Source organism: Hemibagrus wyckioides, linkage group LG21 (assembly GCF_019097595.1).
Source record: "Hemibagrus wyckioides isolate EC202008001 linkage group LG21, SWU_Hwy_1.0, whole genome shotgun sequence".
NCBI lineage: Eukaryota > Metazoa > Chordata > Actinopteri > Siluriformes > Bagridae > Hemibagrus > Hemibagrus wyckioides.
Genome location: NC_080730.1, coordinates 5704449 through 5724054, shown reverse-complemented (window position 1 = coordinate 5724054; position 19606 = coordinate 5704449). Strand labels below are relative to the sequence as shown.

At 38.9% G+C, this 19606-nt stretch overlaps 2 protein-coding genes and 2 pseudogenes across 2 annotated transcripts; 2 read left to right on the top strand and 2 right to left on the bottom strand.

The window, feature by feature from the left end:
- Window positions 1-344: 344 nt before the first annotated feature.
- LOC131342368 (ADP-ribosylation factor 4-like) lies at window positions 345-1896 on the bottom strand (annotated as a pseudogene).
- A 798-nt stretch (window positions 1897-2694) lies between these two features.
- On the bottom strand, window positions 2695-4244 carry LOC131342364 (ADP-ribosylation factor 4-like; annotated as a pseudogene).
- Window positions 4245-5102: 858 nt separating this feature from the next.
- On the top strand, window positions 5103-7447 carry LOC131342366 (ADP-ribosylation factor 4-like). Its single transcript, XM_058373140.1, has 6 exons — window positions 5103-5290; window positions 6027-6107; window positions 6522-6631; window positions 6771-6842; window positions 6924-7049; window positions 7143-7447. The coding sequence occupies exons 1-6, from the start codon at window positions 5224-5226 to the stop codon at window positions 7227-7229; spliced, it is 543 nt and encodes a 180-aa protein (XP_058229123.1). The 5' UTR covers window positions 5103-5223; the 3' UTR covers window positions 7230-7447.
- Window positions 7448-16389: 8942 nt separating this feature from the next.
- LOC131342782 (ADP-ribosylation factor 4-like) lies at window positions 16390-19089 on the top strand. The gene is made up of 6 exons (XM_058373997.1): window positions 16390-16566; window positions 17303-17383; window positions 17782-17891; window positions 18031-18102; window positions 18184-18309; window positions 18403-19089. The coding sequence occupies exons 1-6, from the start codon at window positions 16500-16502 to the stop codon at window positions 18487-18489; spliced, it is 543 nt and encodes a 180-aa protein (XP_058229980.1). The 5' UTR covers window positions 16390-16499; the 3' UTR covers window positions 18490-19089.
- Window positions 19090-19606: the final 517 nt, after the last annotated feature.

Genomic DNA, 19606 nt, shown 5'->3' with positions numbered 1-19606 from the left:
GGTTCATAGTTAGTTCATTTATTATTATTGTTGTTGTTGCTGTTGTCATCACCAATTTTTTCCTCTTACATTTCAGATCTTTGTAGCATTAGTTGTGTTCATGCAGGAAGTAAAATCATCTAGCTCTTTAGAGGGTTCTGGGTCGAACCCATGTAGAACTCTACAACAGAGGGTTTCTCTTCCAAACAAAGTCTCAAGTAAAACCTCAAGGTCACATGTGTGGCAGTAAAAAGAAGATATAAGAAAAGCTTTAAGATGCTAGTTTCATTCATTAACTTCTATCTGACCAAAAAGAACAATGACTACAATGATATTTGAAAAATATAGATATTTTTATTTCCATACATTTGGAGTAAACAACTATTTGTAAAGTCAAACCCAGAGGCAAACAATAAAACATAAATAGTGTAAGATTTCAGAAAAATAAAGGTGCTATATTAATATATCATAATATTCACAGTGTTATTGGCACATTTATATACAGTACAGTATTTTTCAAATAAATTCACTTAGTGCAACGGATCAGATTTTATCGTTTGGAGAGCTGATTTGAAAGCCAGTCCAGTCCTTCATATAAACCTTCTCCATTTGTCGCACAGGTCGACTGAATGTACCACTGAAATAAAGAGACAGAGAGAAATGGACATATTTTTCCTCCCTAAGACTCTGCATGTTAGTCTAATGGTTCAGAAAGAAGTCACACAACATTGTCATAATTATGATCTACTCACATCTCGTCCCTTCATGGCGTGCAATCTGAGCTTCTCGGTCATTTCGTGAACCGGCATGGCATTAGGCAAATCCTGTTTGTTAGCAAGAACCAACACAACGGCGTCCCTCAGCTCATTTTCATCAAGCTAAAGACAAAAAAACATTATTTTTCAAGCACAAGTTGAAGATAAACACTACGTACACATCATAAAGAGAAAGAAGGATTCATTTACCATCATGTGCAGCTCTTCAGCAGCTTCCTGGATGCGCTCACGGTCACTGCTGTCCACCACAAAGATGAGGCCCTGCACCAACACACAATACATAACCAGCTTCCTTTAAATGAAGTACATCAACCACATGTTTAAAATAGTTTTTATCTGCTAGAGCCTTGATCTAAACAACAGGTAACAGTAAACAGGCATTAGACATTAGATTAGACTCCTAATCTAAACCAGACCTGCTTTAGATAACCTGAAGGTGGTTCTGTGAAGTTTAAATGGAAATGGAGATGAATGTTGTATTTGATCATGAACTCACCTTGGTGTTCTGATAGTAGTGTCTCCAGAGCGGTCTAATGACAGTCTGTCCTCCGACGTCCCACACAGTGAAGGAGATGTTCTTGTACTTGACCGTCTCAACGTTAAAGCCTGATTTACAGAATAAAACAGACACAAAACAGACACATATTAAGGCTTAATTCTATGTCATTAGTCAACCAATAACAGTCTAATAACAGTATTTATAACAGTATTTATAACAATCTTACCAATAGTAGGAATGGTTGTGACGACTTCCTCCATGTTTGAGTTTGTAGAGGACTGTAGTCTTTCCGGCTGCATCCAGACCAACTTGGAGGAGAGAAATGATTTTACTTTATAAGTGCAGGAGGTTAAACTATCCATAGTTCTATAATAGAGTTATATGTATTACTTTACAGAATAAACTCCAGACTGAATGCACTCACCCATCAGCAATCTCATCTCCTTCTTGTTTATGAAACGTGAAAAAATGGCGGAGAAGATAAGACCCATAATAAAACAATAAGAAGTAAATAAATGTGAACAGAAATAAAGGCTGTCAGTGACGGATTCAGTGATGTGTTCTCTGTAAGATCTTCCTCTCGGTGTGTGAGCGAAGAGCCGCTCTGCAGCTTTATATAGTGAGCCTCGTGCGCGCGCTTTCGCTTTCCAAAACACGGAAACACGGACACGCGCGCGCTTCCAACACACACTTTCTGACACACACACACTTTGCAGGAGCTTTCTCTCCAGTTCAATCCAACGCGTTCCAAACGGCGTCACTTCCTGCGGCCCAATGAGGAGGAGTGTTGTGTGAATAAACAAATATATGTTAATAAACACACACAGTGTCCCAAAAGTCTCCATACTTAGGAGAACTCTTTTGAGCAAAGTTGTTCATACGTTCTGCTTTTTTTTTTTAAAGGGTTAATTACCCCTATGTACTTTATATATAGACTTTTTCGACATTTTAAATGCAAACAATCCTGATCCTGTGGTGAAGAGATGATGTGTGTTTTGAATCCTTTAAATGTTCACTACAGTACAATCAAAGCTAGTGTACTAGTGTTTCAGAGAACAGGAATCAGGAATAAGAGCTACATGAGTTTTTAGAAGGTATTGTATAAGGTTATACAAGGTTATTTATTATTACTATTACTGTTGTCATCATCATCATCATCAGCAGCAGCAGCAGCAGCAGCATCGTCATGGGTGGAACCCTAAAATGTTTTGCTTAGAACCCTATAAAGACAAAAGAGAGCTTTAACTAAAACCCCACTCGGGAGGGAAGACTCTTGTATACATTTTAATACTGTGAATGTACTCTGTGAATGTAAGTACACATGTATGGCATTAAAAAAAGTATTTAAAGTGCTAGTTTTGCTCATGAAATTCGATCTGACCCCAAAAAAGTACTCTGACCGCAGAGATATTTGCAAAAATAAATATTTTTATTAGCACTTTCCAGCCATTTGTCAAACCCAAAGACAAACAAAATACAATATCAAATACAATATATTATCAATATAATATTCATAACATTTGTGTCCCTGTAAATACAGTACAATATTGTTCACATAATTTCACTTTAAAAGGATTTTATCTTTTTATGATCTGATCAGCCATCCAGACCAGTCCTTCATATAATCCTGTTCCGTTTGTCGCACAAGTCGACTGGATGTGCCACTAAAATAAAGAGACACGGAGAAATAAAGATATAAACAGTTCAGTACATTACCATGCAATTAATCCAAAAATTTCTTTTCATAATTATGATCTACTCACAGGTCTTCTCTTAATGGTGTCCAATCTGAGCTTCTCTGTCATCTCATGCACCGGCATGGCATTGGCCAAATCCTGCTTGTTAGCAAGAACCAACACAACGGCGTCCCTCAGTGCATTTTCCTCAAGCTGAAACCCAAAAAAAACATCATTTTTCAAGCACAAGATGAAGATAAACACTAATGAAGGGAAAGAAGGATTCATTTACCATGGTCTGCAGCTCTAAAGCAGCTTCATGGATGTGCTCACGTCATTGCTGTCCACCACAAAGATGAGGCCCTGCACCAACACACAAGATATGACCAGCTTCCTTTAAATGAATTACATCAACCACATGTTTAAAATATTTTCTATCTGCTAGAGCCTTGATCTAAACAACAGGAAACAGTAACCAGGCATTAGACATTAGATTCCTAATCTAAACTGCTTTAGATAACCTGTAGGTGGTTATGATGTTCAATTGTAATGAATTACTTGTCCTGTGAAGTGAAATATAGCTGGACATGTAAAAGAATGTTGTATTTGATCATGAACTCACCACGGTGTCCGGATAGTTCTGATAGTAGTGTCTCCAGAGCGGTCTAATAGCCTCCTGTCCTCCGACGTCTCACACACAGAAGGAAATGTTCTTGTGCTCAACCGTCTCAACGTTAAAGCCTGATTTATGGCATAAAAACATAGATAAAATGCATTTTAGGGATTAATTCTATGTCAATAGACGACCAATAACTGTATTTATGACAGTCTTACCAATAGTAGGAATGGTTGCAGCAACTTCCCCCAGTCTGAGTTTGTAGAGGACTGTAGTCTTTCCGGCTGCATCCAGACCAACTTGAAGGAAGAAATTATTTTTAGACAGGAGATTTCATTATTACTTGGAAAATGTACTTTGCACAAAAGCTAAACAAATCCAAAGTTCTGTAACAGCCTTGTGTGTAAGTATTGCACAATAAAAGTAATACTGAATGCACTCACCCATAAGCAACCTCATTTGCCTTTTCCCTGGGCGACCTGGAAAGAGGGCAGTAAGGGTAAGGCCCATAATAAACAACAAGCAAATAAATAAAGACAGAAAATAAGGCTGTCAGGGACGATATGTTTCCTTATTTATTACATGTTTCTCTCGGTGTGTGAGGAAAGAGCCAGTTTCCTGGTTTATACAGAAAGCCTAGGCTTGAAAACACATGCGCGCGCGCACACACACACACGCGCGCGCGCACTCACGCACGCACACCTTGGAGGAAGTTTTTTTTCCCAACGCGTTCCAATTGGCGTCACTTCCTGCCAAGAATCTCAGTTAGAAATAAAAGTGATTAGTACAAAGAAAGTATATTAAAATATATAAACATATTATTATATATCAATAATAGATTATTTTATATTTAACTTTCGTCAAACTTTCCGTATGCTTTTACAAACAAGTGGAAATCATGTAGAATAAGAACATTTCTAACCAAAATAAGAACAAATCTGTCTCTCTCTCTCTCTCTCTCTTAGAATATTAATATGTTAAAGATGAAAATATTCTTTTTCTATCTATCTATCTATCTATCTATCTATCTATCTATCTATCTATCTATCTATCTATATACACACACACACACACACATAGAGAGAGAGAAAAGATTTTTACTATATTATTATTAATTTTTATATTCTATTTATGTATTTATTTATGTTTTTATTATTTTTTATTTAATTTTTTATTATTTTATATGTATTTTTTTTCTCCGTATCTGTTTACAAATGACAATTATATGAAATAAAATTACAGTTAGTAGAATTTCATTACAAAAAAGGCATTAATTAACTTTTGAGACAGTCTATATTCTTCTTCTTCTTACTATTATTATTATTATTATTATTATTATTATTATTATTATTATTATTATAGATGAAAAGGCATTTTCAAAGTACGGGAAGTGACGCCATTTGGAACGCGTTGGACTTGCCTGCCGTGAAACTTCCCTGCTGTGTGTGTGGGTGTGTGTGTGTTTGTGTTGCATGCGCGCGCGTGTCACCCGGGCTGCAAGACCTATATAAACCGGCAGAGCGGCTCTGTCCTCACACTGCTCAGAGAGAGAGAGAGAGAGAGAGAGAGAGAGAGAGAGAGAGAGAGAGAGAGAGAGAGAGTCTCCGGAGTCTTATTTCTAACAAATTTTATTTATTTTTCTAGTGTTTAACTTTAACTTTATTGCTATTCTTTATTATGGGTAACTTTTTCACCACCCTCTTATTCCGCCTCAGAGAGAACAGACCAGTCAGAATACTGATGGGTGAGTTCATTTCTGTATACTGACTTCTATCTGTTGATTTCTCCACGCTGATTGGTCAGAAAGTGTTGATTAATTTTCAATTCAATTTTCAGCTGCTCTGAAAGTAGTTCCGGCTGTCGTTCAAATCACAGGTTTAAATCAATGCGCTCGTTTTAATTGACGATTATTTTTATTGTAGCAACTCATTTACAACGGATTCACAAATCTGCTGTTGTTTAACAAGAAACCGACATGCTGACGTTTTCTGTAATTAGATGTTTATTCGACGTTTAGGGTCTTTGTCAGGAGTCAGGAGTCTTTAGTGTCAGTGCTTTGTAACCTGCAGTAAGAGTCCTCAGGACAGAGACAGAGGAGTTTCTGGTTTCTCACTGACAAGCTGAATTACTAGGGAGCTTCAAAGGAGAGAGAGAGAGAGAGAGAGAGAGAGAAGGAGGGAGAGAGAGAGAGAGAGAGAGAGAGAGAGATCCACACAAATGAGGGAATGACGAGCTGGCTTGTTTTGTGGTGGACATTCTAAACAAAACACTAAATGTGTAGATATCAACTTTAAACATTAAACATAACTTAATAAATTTACAATTTATTTAAAAAATAAAATTGGGGAAAATGTGTAATCGTTAATAAACTAGTGTTGTATAAGAGAAATAAAACACTTCAAATAAAACACTTTTTTTTAACTGTTTATGGAAGTGAAGCTGTAGCTCAAGTGAAATTAATCACATTTCTCTCCTCCAAGTTGGTCTGGATGCAGCCGGGAAGACTACAGTCCTCTACAAACTCAAACTGGGGGAAGTCGTCACAACCATTCCTACTCTCGGTAAGACGAGAAAAAAGTTCAATTAAAAATAAATAAATGAATAAATAAATAAATAATAATAAAACAATACTCATCAGACTCCACTTCAGAATTTAAATACATCTTTAATTATGTATTTTTATTTATTTATTTATTTATTTAGTTAATTAATTAATTAATTAATTAATTAATTAATTAAGAATATGTTTCTTATTTGTAATTACTTTTACACATTCTTTTATTATGCATTTTTATTTATTGCACTATTATTATATACTTCTTTTTAACATTTTATTTTTCATACTACATTTTAATTTCCGAGCTGGCCTTTTATCTGCTGAAACCTGATATAAATAAAGCTATACATTTTCCGCAACTTAGCTGTACTAATAATGAGCAGACACACATTACTGAACACATTACTGATGTGCGCAGGCTTTAACGTTGAGAAGGTTGACTACAAGAACATCTCCTTCACCGTGTGGGACGTCGGAGGACAGGACGTCATCAGACGGCTCTGGAGACACTACTATCAGAACACCATGGTGAGTCCGCGATCCAACCCTGATCTACATTATAGCTTAGATACAGCCTACTACAGATATTCCTACTATACATTGAGCTGCGTAGTGGTTCTGGGATTAGATTCAGGAAATGAGCTTGCTATTTTGCTTGCTGCTACAGGGCCTCATCTTTGTAGTGGACAGCAGTGACCGTGAGCGCATCCAAGATGCCGCTTTGGAGCTGCAGAACATGGTAGAGAAATCTTTCATTGTTTATTTTTTGGAATGTACAGCAATGAATTAAGCTCATGATACTTTATGTCTTTTTCTTCAGCTGGAGGAAGATGAGCTGAGGGACGCCGCTGTGTTGGTTCTTGCTAACAAACAGGATTTGCCCAATGCCATGCCGGTCCACGAGATGACCGAGAAGCTCGGACTGCACGCCCTGAAAGGACGAAGTGTAAGTAGATCACAATTACAAGAACGTGACAAGATTTCTCTGTGGCGTTAACGTCTTTTAAAAGGTTTTCTATCTTCTCTTCTTTCTTCTCAGTGGTACGTCCAGTCGACTTGTGCGGTAATCGGAACAGGTTTATATGAAGGATTGGACTGGATGGTTGATCAGATGTCCAAACAATAAACATAAACCTCACGCTATTTATAACCTTATGCAAAAGTATATACTATGTATATTTGCCTTGATCATGAGCACTTTGAGAAGTTTATCTTTTTTGTAAATATCTCTCTCTATGTATTTACTTTTATTTGAGAATATCTTACTGTGCCTTTTATATTTTAGTTGAATCAAATGTATCATACCCGTCTATGTGTATTTCTACTGTATGAGTGCAATACATTAAAAATAATTATTGTTAATTTGTACTTGAAGTCAGCCTGCTCATTAGTATTGGCACCCATGGCATTATATGTTTTCCTTTCTCTTATGCATTCTTTAAACTAAGACTATTTGCTTAACAAATCCCATCTAGCTTCATGGAAACACCACGATGAAGTAAAACTGAAATGGTCACTGAAATATCTTTGAACAACAAAACACACTAATATCAAATGTTATGTAAAAGCTGCATAGTGTCTCTAGAGTTAAGCAAAAAATTTGCACAATAAAAAGCCTGATTGCTTATAAGTTTAAAAAAGGTTATAATAAAAACTCTACGAAATTTTAGCGTCTACATAGCCTCAAAAAAAAAAAAAACACAAAATGGTATGTGAAATAACTTCTTTAAAGAAAGAAAACCCCACACAATGGTCAGTGAAATAAATAACTTGAAACTGATAAAAGCAACAATGAATAAAAATGTACAGAAAACTGACTAATGAAAATCAGACATTGCTTTTGTATTGGGGTTCAACAGAAGCGTAAAGCTATTTGGCTCGTGAACAGGGTTGCCAGATTGGCCTAAAGATTTCCCTCCCAACTACAGCTTAAAACCTGCCCATTTAAATAAAAACCAGTCAAATATGCATACTGTTATAACTAATACAATAACAAACAGTTATAACAGTTAATAACTTTGTGACATTAACGAGCAGAACGATTACAACAACCCGCTAATCGAGACTGAAGTCTGACTGGACAGGACTCTCCTGAACCTTATTGGCTAAACTGAAGCATATAATCAAAACGTCAACATTACATATTACACTTTATTTATTCATTTGAATAGAAAATGAATGAAATATCATGTTTATAGTCAAAAATAAAAACCATCCCAGATTTTATCACCCCGCCCAATGCACTTTTTCGCGGTGAGACGTGACCAAAAGAAGCCAGAAAGGGCGGAAACTCGCCCAATCTGGCAACACTGCTTGTGAAGTCTCAGGCTTCTGCTTGGCCAGCATGGCTTTACGGTTGAGATTATATTGCTACCTGTTGGTTCTGCATGCTCTTCACAGCGCTTCAGACCACGGTCTTGCGTTTTCATGTGGACGAAATTTATTAAAAACGAAGGAGGAAAAACTAATGAAACTGGCATGATGGTACCCCTAGAAGAGGGGCCATAATTTGACCACAGGGACACGTTAAACTAAAGTGTGTCCTGTAATTAGCATCACAGGCGTCTTCAGACTCGTACCCAGTCAGTGTGTCTATATAAAGGGTGAAAAGTGGACACTGTGTTTTCGTTATCATGGTGAACATGGAGCACAGAAAGCTAAGGAGAGAGCTGTCTCAGGAGATTAGAAGGACAAGCTTGTTACAGGTAAAGGCTATTATTGATGTTCCTGTTACAGTTACACACAATATTCAGAAGTTTAAGGTGCACAGGACTAATGTAATAGTATTGAGGTCATGTTTAACATTTGTATAATTATGGAATAAAACACTTAGGGCCTGCTGTGATAGGATGCAAGGCAGAGTTACAATCCCACATCTTTCTTTAACCCTTACGTACTGTTCATATCTCAAGTCTTCACACTATGAGCCGGGACGATTTTAGTCAAGAATTCTCTCATAATAATTGTCCATACTAAATGTTTGACCTACAGATCTATATAGAATGTAGAAATAGCCTATCTGACGTTAATACATGGAGGATTAATATTATTTTCTATATTTAATATGATATTTTTCAGGGTTTATTTCACTCATTTTTGGGGAAAATTCGTCTATCATGTTCTGTTTTCATAATATAATGTAATATAACATGATTGGAATATATATTGAATGTTAATAAGGCAAGAATGCTTGTTGTTTACGTTTGGATGCGCCTCCTGTCAGTTACTTTACAGGTCACGTAAGATCCTGGGGGCGTGGCTTCATTAATATGGGCGGGAACTATTCAAACGTCAAACCCACTTAAGATCTGGAGTGTTAATTATGAAAAATAAATCTTACCTTCTGCACCTTTAAATAAATAAAAAGATTGCTCAGGGTGGATCTTTACTGTGTGCTGATGATTAAGGATGTTGTAATTATGACGGTTGTCTTAATTAAAAAGCAACATAAAAAGCGTTTATTTTTAAAAGATTGTGTGTTGACCGCAGGTTAGTTCAGAGGTCATTCAAAACCCTCCTAAAGGTCAACAAAACCAGTTACTTGTGAAGCGACTGACTGTAACGAGCTGGTGATGTTCAATAAGGACCGAGACTTTCTGTTTTCAGTGAACGTCGATGTGTTTCTGAATTTGCAGACGAGGTTTGATGTGTGATTTTCTTTTCTAATAGCATTTTATTTTTTTCTAATTTGTTATGGAGTAATAAACACGTGGATCGATTAGGTTTGATGTTAGAAATAAACAGCGACGGATGGCTTGTGTGTTTTCTCGCTTGTTTGTGCGGAGCAAAGCGCAAAGGAAATATGCTCAAAGTTTCTCTTAGGTCAATAATGTTTATGAAACCATGTTTAGGGCACCACACACACACACACACACACACACAAACACACACACACACAGGCACACTTTTTTGTGTAGCCAGTCTACCTCTGCCATGTATTTTGGGATGTAGGAACTCCCATGTACAAAGAGTAAGCAGAGCTCAGGAGTGTGTGTGAGTTACGATACGAGTCAGATTGGTGACAGGTGATGCAGCAGACGTCCTTTTTTAACATCACGTGTTCTGCCGTGTGAGTCTCTGATCAGTGTTACAAACAGGATCTGTATTTATATTTATATATTTACTCAGTTAGTTATAACTCAGTTATTACATAGTTCATAATTGAGGTTCAGTCATTAATTAATTCTATTTTCCTGAGGTGGAAATTTTTAGCGGATTATTTTAAAGCTGCCGCTGTGTGAGGCGTTTTCACCAACATTTATTTACTGTGATTAAAAACTCAGACCATTTCAGTAGCAATAGGAACATTTTATTGAATTGAATTGAATTTATTGTAAAGATTTTTAATTTTATTGAGTCTCTGTAGGGTTCCTGGCAGTTTGGTACAGCAGATTAATGACCTGAAAGAGAAAAGAAGAGTTGTGTTACTGTGTGTGTGTGTGTGATTCACAGGTATCGGTTCTTCTTATACATAACAATAATTGTCTAATCTTTTGTACCGGTATGAGCTTTACACTCCTCTAGATTATATTGTTACATTCATATGTATTGTATAGGAAGCTCCCTAGGTAGTGCACAACAATCCTCATACTGTAAGACATTTTAAGTACAAACACGGCAGTGACTCACGCTGTGGCCAGAACCTCTTCGCGTCTTTCTTGTAACACGGCTTGCGTGTCCAGTTTCTTCGATTTTTCAGCCTGGCCAGTTCCTCTTTGGATTTTGACAGCGCGATGAACAGAACCTTCGTTCCCAGGATCTTCCCGTTTAGCTCGCTTATGGCTGTTTTGGCCTCTGCTTCATTGGAGTATGTCACATAGCCATATCCTTTTGAGCGCCCGTTTTCCATCATCAGCTGTACGAGGAGATATGGAAAGCAAAGCATTACACTCCCGCTAACGTACATAGAAACAGAGCAGCTATGTTGTGAACTGGGATTGAACCCCCCTATAGTCCATATGTACGTCTTCTGTGTTAAAGGTCATTTCAGACAGCAGCTATACAAAATACAGTGTATGAAAAAACACCCCACTATACACTCGTCTCCTAACTTAGAGAGTACGATGAAGTGAACACAGTGTATTGGGAAAGGAAGAAACTGGAGGGATTAGTAGCTAACCTTAAAGCTGATGATGTCTCCGAACGGGAGGAACTCATTAAAGAGGCGCTGTTCACTGATCCTGGGGTCCACGTCTTTAACGAATAGTTCAACTCCCTGCAAAACAGAGGGATAACAGAGGATCCAGTTAACATACATTGCATTAAATAAGCCAATCAGAAAGCTCAAACTGTAAGAAAAGAAACCTACAAATAAACAGAAAATCACAAAGCAGCATGAGAGTAAAAGTGAGGCTCTGATAATCAGATTTTACTGTGGGACATTAGCGACATGCCCCATGTCCATATATGGACACAAAGGCCCTCTCAGGTCTGCAATCTGCAGACAGACTTTAATGCTGTACCGTGATGTTTGGTGAGCTGTCATCTTCTTGGTTGCTGATTTTTCGGCCACCATTGTTGGGGTCCTGAATTTTAATCTGTAGGAAATACAAGTTGGAGTTAAATTGTGAATGTTCTAGAGACAGATTAGGAGTGAAACATCTGGAGTTAATATATGAAAACCCCATTATAAGAATTAAGCATTTTTAAAGTAGTGTTTTTTTATTTCTTACCAGCTGTTTCTGCCTCATCTGTTCCTGAGCATCCTCTGCCTTCTCCTTCTGTGTCTCAGGAGACACTGGTGCAGGCAGGGTCTCGGGTACAGGCAGAGTCTCAGGTGCAGGCAGGGTCTTGGGTACAGATGGGACCTCGGCTGCAGGCAGGGCCTCGGGTTCAGGCAGGGCCTCGGGTTCAGGCAGAGCCTCAGGTACAGGCAGGGTCTCGGGTACAGACGGGACCTCAGCTGCAGGCAGGGCCTCGGGTTCAGGCAGGGCCTCGGGTGCAGGCAGGGCCTCGGCTGTAGGCAGCGTCTTTGGTTCAAGCAGGGCCTTTGGTTCAGACAGGACCTCGGGTTCTGGCAGGGCCTCTGGTTCAGACAGGGCCTCGGGTGCAGGCAGGGCCTCGGCTGTAGGCAGGGCCTCGGGTTCAGGCAGGGCCTCGGGTTCAGGCAGGGCCTCGGCTGTAGGCAGGGCCTCGGGTTCAGGCAGGGCCTCGGGTGCAGGCAGGGCCTCGGCTGTAGGCAGGGCCTCGGGTTCAGGCAGGGCCTCGGGTTCAGGCAGGGCCTCGGCTGTAGGCAGGGTCTCTGGTTCAAGCAGGGCCTCTGGTTCAGGCAGGGCCTCAGGTACAGGCAGGGCCTCGGGTTCAGGCAGGGCCTCAGGTGAAGACAGTGCCTCGGGTTCAGGCAGGGCCTCAGCTGCAGAGAGGGCCTCGGGTGAAGGCAGTGGCTCGGGTTCAAGCAGGGCCTCGGATGCAGGCAGTGCATCGGGTGCAGGCAGGGCCTCGGGAGGAGGCAGGGCCTCGGCTGTAGGCAGGGTCTCTGGTTCAAGCAGGGCCTCTGGTTCAGGCAGGGCCTCAGGTGCAGGCAGGGCCTCGGTTGCAGAGCGGGCTTCGGGCTCAGGCAGGGCCTCGGGTGCAGGCAGGGCCTCGGGTTCAGGCAGTGCCTCGGGTTCAGGCAGGGCCTCAGCTGCAGAGAGGGCCTCAGGTGAAGGCAGTGGCTCGGGTTCAAGCAGGGCCTCGGGTGCAGACAGGGCCTCGGGTGCAGGCAGGGCCTCGGGTGCAGACAGGGCCTCGGGTGCAGACAGGGCCTCTGGTGCAGATAGGGCCTCGGGTGCAGGCAGGGCCTCGAGTGCAGACAAAGCCTCGGGTGCAGAGAGAGCCTCGGGTGCAGGCAGGGCTTCCATAGATTCTTGGATATTTCTAAGTTCATGCATGTGCTCGTGCCTGGTGATGTCCACAGGGTCGGACACAGCGTACTGCACAGGGTTCTGCACAGGGTACTGTACAGGGCTGTACATCTGGGAGTCCACAGGGTTCTCCACAGGGTATTGCACAGGGCTGTACATCTGGGAGTCCACAGGGTTCTCCACAGGGTACTGTACAGGGCTGTACATCTGGGAGTCCACAGGGTTCTCCACAGCGTACTGTACAGGGCTGTACATCTGGGAGTCCACAGGGTTCTCCACAGGGTATTGCACAGGGCTGTACATCTGGGAGTCCACAGGGTTCTCCACAGGGTATTGCACAGGGCTGTACATCTGGGAGTCCACAGGGTTCTCCACAGGGTATTGCACAGGGCTGTACATCTGGGAGTCCACAGGGTTCTCCACAGGGTATTGCACAGGGCTGTACATCTGGGAGTCCACAGGGTTCTCCACAGGGTATTGCACAGGGCTGTACATCTGGTAGTCCACAGGGTTCTCCACAGCGTACTGCACACTGTTGTACATGGGGTAGTACACAGGGCAGTACACCGGGTAGTACACAGGGCAGTAGACAGGGTAGTACACAGGGCAGTAGACAGGGTAGTTGACGGGGCAGTAGACAGGGCAGTAGACAGGGGTGTGGACGTCGGATGTACAGGACACCGTTTCTTCAGGCTGGAACTGAAAGTAGAGACAGAGCTGGCTTTTAGAGAAACACATTCTTTCAGAAGAACAAAAAGAAATGAACAGGTTCATACTGAGGCTTACTGATGTAAAAATAATGACAGAAACAGATCTGGATTTATTTCTTATTGTACTGTATCTTCAGCTTCTGTGTTAAATCATCATGTCCAAGGCTTTAGTGCTCACTAAGACAATACTCTTTACTGTCTTACTGTTTAATATCAAATTAATATTAATGTAAGTGAATATTAAACAATACAAACTTAATATTAGACTATACATTTCCATAAATGGATCCTGATAATCAACAAAATCATAATGAGGAAACTTACCATTTTCCAAACTCTGTGGTGTGACGTGTGTGTGATAAGAAAAGTGTGTTGTGTTAAAAGAAAAGTGTGTTGTGTTAAAAGAAAAGTGTTTTGTGTTAAAAATAGTGTTTTGTGAGAAAAGTAAAGTGTTTTGTGTTAAAAGTAAAGTGTTTTGTGTTAAAAATAGTGTTTTGTGAGAAAAGTAAAGTGTTTTGTGTTAAAAGTAAAGTGTTTTGTGTTAAAAATAGTGTTTTGTGAGAAAAGTAAAGTGTTTTGTGTTAAAAATAGTGTTTTGTGAGAAAAGTAAAGTGTTTTGTGAGAAAAGTAAAGTGTTTTGTGTTAAAAGTAAAGTGTTTTGTGTTAAATGTAAAGTGTTTTGTGAGAAAAGTAAAGTGTTTTGTGAGAAAAGTAAAGTGTTTTGTGAGAAAAGTAAAGTGTTTTGTGTTAAAAGTAAAGTGTTTTGTGTTAAAAATAGTGTTTTGTGAGAAAAGTAAAGTGTTTTGTGTTAAAAGTAAAGTGTTTTGTGTTAAAAGTAAAGTGTTTTGTGTTAAATGTAAAGTGTTTTGTGTTAAATGTAAAGTGTTTTGTGTTAAATGTAAAGTGTTTTGTGTTAAATGTAAAGTGTTTTGTGTTAAATGTAAAGTGTGTTGTGAGAAAAGTAAAGTGTTTTGTTAGAAAAGTGTAAAATCGCTCTCTGGCTCTCTGAAGCTTGTTCACGGTGTCAAGGTGTGTAGTGTGAATGTGAATAGATGGTCAGTTTTTTTTTTAGCAGGTGACCAGTGGAATTCCGAGTTCTGTTCCGCGTTTTGTTCTGTGACACCTCATGATGTCACATGACTCCTCCCACTGCACCCTCAATGTTGTACACTAACAACATATGGAACCATGTGTTTATCTTCACAACCACAACAAAACATGCCAATCATTATATTAGATTCAAATGATAATATCCTGACTAGGATTTTAAGATATGAGCGACTCAGCCCCATGAGGCCTCACTCAGTTTTTGTACTAAAACATGTTCACACTGGTGTCTTAATGGTTTAATCCCAGCCTACATATCTGAGTGAATGTCACGATTAGCTGATTTCTATGAACAGTTATCACATGAAGTGAAGTTATTAGGTGTATTTTCTCCTCATGCTGCTTTTTTTCTGTCAGATTGAATGATTTTCTCAGCCATTACTTACACTACAATCCTGCCTCCTGCTCTGATTTTGTCAAAATGGCTTAATAAATAAAATACTCCATATATTTGATAGGACAGAATAGATATTATAGATTTGGCAGGAAGTCCCAATACAACTTTGTGGGGTTTATTTTTTTGCAGAAATGAGCTCTTTTGCCTAGCACCCTACATGTTTTCTACACAAACACTGTACATAATTCCACACATGCACTTTATCCAGAACAGTTACTCACAACAATCATCTTATATTCACACACCGCATTTCATCAGTCACTGTATCGCTTCATATGCTGCATTTTTATTAGAGATTTTATCTAAGTTATTTTTCCACTCTTTTCCACTCTAATGCCACTTTATTTCACTTGCCTCTCTGTTCTGCACAGCTATTTCACTTCATCTAATTTGATATTTTCTTATTTTATCTCATTTTTATTCTTTTTAAATCCACTCTTTTCAACCCTATTCTACGTGATGTCCGTCACTGCTTGACCAATTTGCAATTTGTAGATCTTGTCAGTCTGCTCATTAGTATTGGCACCCATGTCATTTCATGTTTATCTTTCTCTGATGCACTCTTTAAACTGCCTAGAGTCATGGAAACACCACGATGAAGTAAAACTGCACTACGTTACAGGGTTTCAAAGTCCTTCATAACTCTCACAAAAAAAAGACGGAGTCATTCCAAGGTGAGGAAATGTGGACGAGAAAACTTTGGGTCACGCAAAACTGGAGACTCCTGAACAAATACTCAAGAAACAGCTTCTCGGAGAACACCTTATTATATCGGTGATAGATTTTCCTAAGCTGTTTATATTGAACACGAAACACGTTAGTAGAGATATAACAATATACCGGAACCCCTATGTTGTTATAAACCTTGTAGCCAAAATCGTCTCCTGTTACGGTATCGTATTATAAATTTTGCATAAATTGAGGGGAAAAGAAAGGAACATAGAGAAACAGTCTGATTGTGCATATTTATTTACAGTTTTAAAAAAACAAAAAACACATGGAGACAGGCAACGTGTAAACGTTACGTTACATCATTAGTGGTTATGGCTTTGATAGAGAAAAAAAGGAAGTGACGCCATTTGGAACGCGTTGGACTTGCCTGCCGTGAAACTTCCCTGCTGTGTGTGTGGGTGTGTGTGTGTTTGTGTTGCATGCGCGCGCGTGTCACCCGGGCTGCAAGACCTATATAAACCGGCAGAGCGGCTCTGTCCTCACACTGCTCAGAGAGAGAGAGAGAGAGAGAGACAGAGAGAGAGAGAGAGAGTCTCCGGAGTCTTACTTCTAACAAATTTTATTTATTTTTCTAGTGTTTAACTTTAACTTTATTGCTATTCTTTATTATGGGTAACTTTTTCACCACCCTCTTATTCCGCCTCAGAGAGAACAGACCAGTCAGAATACTGATGGGTGAGTTCATTTCTGTATACTGACTTCTATCTGTTGATTTCTCCACGCTGATTGGTCAGAAAGTGTTGATTAATTTTCAATTCAATTTTCAGCTGCTCTGAAAGTAGTTCCGGCTGTCGTTCAAATCACAGGTTTAAATCAATGCGCTCGTTTTAATTGACGATTATTTTTATTGTAGCAACTCATTTACAACGGATTCACAAATCTGCTGTTGTTTAACAAGAAACCGACATGCTGACGTTTTCTGTAATTAGATGTTTATTTGACGTTTAGGGTCTTTGTCAGGAGTCAGGAGTCTTTAGTGTCAGTGCTTTGTAACCTGCAGTAAGAGTCCTCAGGACAGAGACAGAGGAGTTTCCGGTTTCTCACTGACAAGCTGAATTACTAGGGAGCTTCAAAGGAGAGAGAGAGAGAGAGAGAGAGAGAGAGAAGGAGGGAGAGAAAGAGAGAGAGAGAGAGAGAGATCCACACAAATGAGGGAATGACGAGCTGGCTTGTTTTGTGGTGGACATTCTAAACAAAACACTAAATGTGTAGATATCAACTTTAAACATTAAACATAACTTAATAAATTTACAATTTATTTAAAAAATAAAATTGGGGAAAATGTGTAATCGTTAATAAACTAGTGTTGTATAAGAGAAATAAAACACTTCAAATAAAACACTTTTTTTTAACTGTTTATGGAAGTGAAGCTGTAGCTCAAGTGAAATTAATCACATTTCTCTCCTCCAAGTTGGTCTGGATGCAGCCGGGAAGACTACAGTCCTCTACAAACTCAAACTGGGGGAAGTCGTCACAACCATTCCTACTCTCGGTAAGACGAGAAAAAAGTTCAATTAAAAATAAATAAATGAATAAATAAATAAATAATAATAAAACAATACTCATCAGACTCCACTTCAGAATTTAAATACATCTTTAATTATGTATTTTTATTTATTTATTTAGTTAGTTAGTTAGTTAATTAATTAATTAAGAATATGTTTATTATTTGTAATTACTTTTACACATTCTTTTATTATGCATTTTTATTTATTGCACTATTATTATATACTTCTTTTTAACATTTTATTTTTCATACTACATTTTAATTTCCGAGCTGGCCTTTTATCTGCTGAAACCTGATATAAATAAAGCTATACATTTTCCGCAACTTAGCTGTACTAATAATGAGCAGACACACATTACTGAACACATTACTGATGTGCGCAGGCTTTAACGTTGAGAAGGTTGACTACAAGAACATCTCCTTCACCGTGTGGGACGTCGGAGGACAGGACGTCATCAGACGGCTCTGGAGACACTACTATCAGAACACCATGGTGAGTCCGCGATCCAACCCTGATCTACATTATAGCTTAGATACAGCCTACTACAGATATTCCTACTATACATTGAGCTGCGTAGTGGTTCTGGGATTAGATTCAGGAAATGAGCTTGCTATTTTGCTTGCTGCTACAGGGCCTCATCTTTGTAGTGGACAGCAGTGACCGTGAGCGCATCCAAGATGCCGCTTTGGAGCTGCAGAACATGGTAGAGAAATCTTTCATTGTTTATTTTTTGGAATGTACAGCAATGAATTAAGCTCATGATACTTTATGTCTTTCTCTTCAGCTGGAGGAAGATGAGCTGAGGGACGCCGCTGTGTTGGTTCTTGCTAACAAACAGGATTTGCCCAATGCCATGCCGGTCCACGAGATGACCGAGAAGCTCGGACTGCACGCCCTGAAAGGACGAAGTGTAAGTAGATCACAATTACAAGAACGTGACAAGATTTCTCTGTAGCGTTAACGTCTTTTAAAAGGTTTTCTATCTTCTCTTCTTTCTTCTCAGTGGTACGTCCAGTCGACTTGTGCGGTAATCGGAACAGGTTTATATGAAGGATTGGACTGGATGGTTGATCAGATGTCCAAACAATAAACATAAACCTCACGCTATTTATAACCTTATGCAAAAGTATATACTATGTATATTTGCCTTGATCATGAGCACTTTGAGAAGTTTATCTTTTTTGTAAATATCTCTCTCTATGTATTTACTTTTATTTGAGAATATCTTACTGTGCCTTTTATATTTTAGTTGAATCAAATGTATCATACCCGTCTATGTGTATTTCTACTGTATGAGTGCAATACATTAAAAATAATTATTGTTAATTTGTACTTGAAGTCAGCCTGCTCATTAGTATTGGCACCCATGGCATTTTATGTTTTCCTTTCTCTTATGCATTCTTTAAACTAAGACTATTTGCTTAACAAATCCCATCTAGCTTCATGGAAACACCACGATGAAGTAAAACTGAAATGGTCACTGAAATATCTTTGAACAACAAAACACACTAATATCAAATGTTATGTAAAAGCTGCATAGTGTCTCTAGAGTTAAGCAAAAGATTTGCACAATAAAAAGCCTGATTGCTTATAAGTTTAAAAAAGGTTATAATAAAAACTCTACGAAATTTTAGCGTCTACATAGCCTCAAAAAAAAAAAAAACACAAAATGGTATGTGAAATAACTTCATTAAAGAAAGAAAACCCCACACAATGGTCAGTGAAATAAATAACTTGAAACTGATAAAAGCAACAATGAATAAAAATGTACAGAAAACTGACTAATGAAAATCAGACATTGCTTTTGTATTGGGGTTCAACAGAAGCGTAAAGCTATTTGGCTCGTGAACAGGGTTGCCAGATTGGCCTAAAGATTTCCCTCCCAACTACAGCTTAAAACCTGCCCATTTAAATAAAAACCAGTCAAATATGCATACTGTTATAACTAATACAATAACAAACAGTTATAACAGTTAATAACTTTGTGACATTAACGAGCAGAACGATTACAACAACCCGCTAATCGAGACTGAAGTCTGACTGGACAGGACTCTCCTGAACCTTATTGGCTAAACTGAAGCATATAATCAAAACGTCAACATTACATATTACACTTTATTTATTCGTTTGAATAGAAAATGAATGAAATATCATGTTTATAGTCAAAAATAAAAACCATCCCAGATTTTATCACCCCGCCCAATGCA

Coding starts and splice junctions, on each gene's coding strand:
- LOC131342366 (XM_058373140.1), top strand. CDS start 5,224: ATGGGTAACTTTTTCACCACCCTCTTATTCCGCCTCAGAGAGAACAGA. Junction 6,108..6,521: donor CACAACCATTCCTACTCTCG/GTAAGACGAGAA, acceptor TGATGTGCGCAG/GCTTTAACGTTGAGAAGGTT. Junction 6,843..6,923: donor CTTTGGAGCTGCAGAACATG/GTAGAGAAATCT, acceptor CTTTTTCTTCAG/CTGGAGGAAGATGAGCTGAG.
- LOC131342782 (XM_058373997.1), top strand. CDS start 16,500: ATGGGTAACTTTTTCACCACCCTCTTATTCCGCCTCAGAGAGAACAGA. Junction 17,384..17,781: donor CACAACCATTCCTACTCTCG/GTAAGACGAGAA, acceptor TGATGTGCGCAG/GCTTTAACGTTGAGAAGGTT. Junction 18,103..18,183: donor CTTTGGAGCTGCAGAACATG/GTAGAGAAATCT, acceptor CTTTCTCTTCAG/CTGGAGGAAGATGAGCTGAG.